The 4,332-nt window shown below is 43.4% G+C and overlaps 1 protein-coding gene across 1 annotated transcript; it reads right to left on the bottom strand.

The window, feature by feature from the left end:
* Nucleotides 1–3,069: 3,069 nt before the first annotated feature.
* LOC127332765 (uncharacterized) lies at nt 3,070–4,113 on the bottom strand. Its single transcript, XM_051359105.2, has one exon. It carries the CDS (start codon nt 4,033–4,035, stop codon nt 3,388–3,390), a length of 648 nt encoding a protein of 215 aa, XP_051215065.1. The 5' UTR covers nt 4,036–4,113; the 3' UTR covers nt 3,070–3,387.
* Nucleotides 4,114–4,332: the final 219 nt, after the last annotated feature.

The raw sequence follows: 4,332 nt of genomic DNA, 5'->3' as shown, positions 1-4,332 counted from the left end.
TGATGCTTTTATCTTTGATAATCTTTACTTCTAGCCTTCCCATGAACTTCAGAGATGCCTGGGCATTTATGTTTTGCTGTACAAATACGGGCAAGCGAGATACCACTTTATCATATCTTTTTATGAGCATTGCAATCCTGCTTATAGATATGTTTCATGATGCTTATTATTAATTTGTTGGTATCTTTTTCATGATTGACATAACTATTAGATGACTTTATTTGCATTTATCTTATTATGAATTGCCTAAGTACTCGTCCATATAATGAGAATATTTACATCATATGAGCAAATGTGTTCGTGAAAGTTCTTTTATCGCACTCAGTTGTTAACTGAATTGCTTGAGGGCAAGCAATAAGCTAAACTTGGGGGGAGTTGATACGTCCAAAATGTATCTACTTTCCCGAACACTTTTGCTATTGTTTTGCCTCTAATTTGTGTATTTTGGATACAACTAACACGGACTAACGCTGTTTTCAGCAGAATTGCCCTGGTGTCTTATTTTTGTGCAGAAAATCAACTTTCAGGAAAATCCCCAGAAATAATTGCAATGGACCTATTTTTACAGAAGACCAACGGAGCCAGAAGACGAGACGGAGGGTGGCCACGAGGCGCGCACACCACGTGGCGGCGCGGTGGGCCCATGGCCGCGCCGCCACATGGGGACGCCGCCTCCTCCAGCCCCAGGCGTTCCCCTCTGGACTATTTAAAGCCCTTGACCTAAAAATGCACGGGGGTTCGACCAATTTGCCAGAAGACATCCAGAACTCCACTGCCATCGAAAACCCTATTTCGGGATCAGAAACTCTGTTCTGGCACCCTGCCGGGACGGGGAATTGGAGGAGATCATCACCATCATCGCCACCGACGCCTCTCCATCGATCATCCATGCTTCCCCCATCCATGTGTGAGTAAATCCCCGCTGTAGGCTGAAGGGGATGGTAGGGATTGGATGAGATTGTTCATGTAATAGCCATAAGATTGTTAGGGCATGGTGCCTAGTATTCGTTGTTGGTACTTTTATGATATTGTTGCAACTTGTTATGCTTAATGCTTGTCACTTAGGGCCCGAGTGTCATGATTTCAGATCTGAACATGTTATTGATTCATGATGATATTCATTGTTTTATGATCTTATCTGCAAGTTGTATACACATATTGCTGTCCGGAACCCGAGGCCCCAAAGTGACAGAAATTGGGACAACCGGAGGGGAAAGCTGTGATATGAGGATCACATGTGTTCACGCAGTGTTAATGCTTTGCTCCGGTACTCTATTAAAAGGAGTACCTTAATTAACAGTAGTTTCCCTAGAGGCCCGGCTGCCACCGGCTGGTAGGACAAAAGATGTTGTGCAAGTTTCTCATTGCGAGCACGTACGACTATATACGAAACACATGCCTATGGTTATTTAGTACTTGGATACTGTTTTATTATTATCTGCAAATGCCTAGTCTTGATTATTACATGAGTTATCTTATCCATGCAGCGCCCGTTCATCCATCCCTATGCCTACAGTATTTTAATCCTGCTGTTTACTATAATCACTACTGCTGTCTTTATTACACTGCTGCTTATATTTCACTAGTGCTACTGCTATAAAACTGTTGCTACTGATAAACTATTGCGAGCAAGTCTGTTTCCAGGTGCAGCTGAATTGACAACTCCGCTGTTAAGGCTTACAAATATTCTTTGGCTCCCCTTGTGTCGAATCAATAAATTGGATTTTACTTCCCTCGAAGACTGTTGCGATCCCCTATACTTGTGGGTCATCACCGGCGCTTCTATTGGGCTCGAAAAACCGCCGGCGCCGTTTGGGGCGCACCGGTGTGAGTCCATTTTTTCGCTCCCGGCCTCCAAAACGCTATCGGGGCCGCTATCGGGACCGCCGGTGGATATGCTCTAAAATCCTTTAAATCAAACATATCTGAAATGGGAATTTGTATGAAAGGGCACAGAATGATGCTAAGACGGGCTGCATGGTTGGGTGACAACTCACCATGTTAGATGGAAAACGAAGGCTCTATTTGGATCAAGATGTTTTGAGTTTGACTCACAATGTAGAATTTAACTGATGTTCGATACATTCCAAAGATGAAGCACAACCACATGGCGAACACGGTAGTCAAACCTAGTTAAAGTGGCCAAAACTTGGTTTTTTCTGCTTCAAATTGAATGATACTAGGTGTTCATAGCCGTAAGACACAATGTTTTGATGTTCGATATTAAATGTGAACTTTGGCAAAATTCCACATTGTAGTATGGCATGTGAATTGCATGTTCCAGCTAGTTCAACCAAAAAACCGATATAATTTATGATGGAAGAGACTATGCAATTTTATTCAACATCTCCCCTCACCTCTAGCCTGATGGGCTTTTTTTGTAGATCTATCACGGGTCTTAGACGTGTATCGGTGGATATTTTTTTAGGAATGCCACAAATATTTATTTTAAATATTTGTTGGCTAGTATTTGAATCCAAGGCCTTGTAGCTCTAATACCATGTGAAATTTCACGATCTGGATAGTTCAACCAAAAGATCAAATTGATGGAAAATATATCATGTAAGATTAGCACTAGCCAATTCAACCAAAAGACCGATCTGATTGAAGAGACTATGCAATTATATTCAACATGTCATACCTTTGAGTCAAATAAATAATCAAATCTAGTCTTGCGAGATGTCATGATTTTTGTCATTTTTAGGGTTACCACAGAATTTAGTCAAACTAGCATAGCCACTGAAAGCCAAAACACTTATTAAATTTGTTAGACGCTTAATTGACTTGTCACTGATCAATCAAACCATTACAGTTTGAATTAAGACATGGTAAATGTAAGAGGACCCATGTTTCAATTTGAATTAAGACATGTTCAAGACATCATCTTTTCAATTTGAATATAACTATTCAGCGACATATATACATATATAGATCCAAACATAATGTCAAGTATACAACTCCAAAATAAAATATTTACAGTACACACTTTTACATATAAAGATCCAAATATAATGTCATGTATAAAACTCCAAAATAAAACATTTACAGTACACACTTTTACATATATAGATCCAAACATAATGTCAAGTATAAAACTCCAAAACAAAACATTTACAGTACACACTCATGTGTATACAATGCATATGCATCGTGTATCACATATATACATATAAAGAACAGATCGAGCAGCTGTAACATGCGACACCGCTCCAACACAATACATAACGCTTGCTCCTTGCTAATGCATGAGAGAGCCAGCTCGTCTCACGAGCTCGAGCGCAGGCTAACGACATGTACAGTACACACTTTTACATAACAATCACACATGCATCTCATATACTATACACATAAAACATAGATAACTCGCTGATGACGTATGTAGTCCGATCATGGCTTGGCCTCTGGCTCTGGAAAGTGGAACTCGGGCTTCGGGGGCAGCTCGGCTTTTGGGAATGGTGGCAGCTCATGCTTTGGAAACTCCGGCATGGTGGGGTGCGGAAATTCCGGCAGCTTTGGCACAGCAGGGTGCACCTCTGGCACGGTAGGATGTGGAATTTCCGGCTTTGGCAGCTCGGCCACAGCAGGATGAGGCGGTTCGTGCTCCTTTGGTGCCTCTGGTACGACAGGGTGTGGGACTTCGTGCTCCTTTGGCACCACAGGGACAACTAGATGAGGTAGCTCAGGTTTCGGCAGCTCGGGCATTGCAGGGTGTGGCGGCAACTCGGGCTTCGGTAGCTCCGGCACAGCAGGGTGCGGCACTTCAGGCTCCTTTGGCATCTCCGGTACTGCGTGGTGCGGCACTTCGGGCTCCTTTGGGACGACAGGGTGAGGAAGTTCAGGCTTCGGCAGCTCGGGTACAACAGGGTGTGGTGGGAGTTCGGGCTTTGGCAGCTCCGGTGCAATGGGATGTGGTGGGTGCTCCTCCTCCTTGGGCATGGCTTCCTCCAGGTGCCGTGCTGCGCTGCTCATGTAACTGCATGAGAGCAGCAAAACTCCGAGGAAGGCAACGGAGGACAGTGTGTTTCTGCACGCCATGGTGAAAGGCGTGCACTCTTGTCTATGTGCAAGTGAGGAGCTGCTTCTTTCTATGGAGGTGGTTTGGAGACGAGAGAAGGCCTGGTATTTATAGCACGCTAAATGAGATTAAAACTCTCTACATGTTTGCAGTAGAGACTAGAGACTAGCGGTCTTACTGAACAATGGCACCTATTATGGATTCCTGGTAGGCCACCTGCATTTTTTTTTTGAGATGGCCACCTGCATTTTGGGAGTTGTTTACTGACTTCAGTTTTGTGTGTGAAGAAAAGTTCAGTTTGTGTTCAGTCTCTACCC

This window comes from Lolium perenne, chromosome 2 (assembly GCF_019359855.2).
Source record: "Lolium perenne isolate Kyuss_39 chromosome 2, Kyuss_2.0, whole genome shotgun sequence".
Lineage (NCBI taxonomy): Eukaryota > Viridiplantae > Streptophyta > Magnoliopsida > Poales > Poaceae > Lolium > Lolium perenne.
The sequence above is the reverse complement of the archived record's forward strand: the minus strand, read 5'-3'. Positions and strand labels throughout refer to the sequence as shown.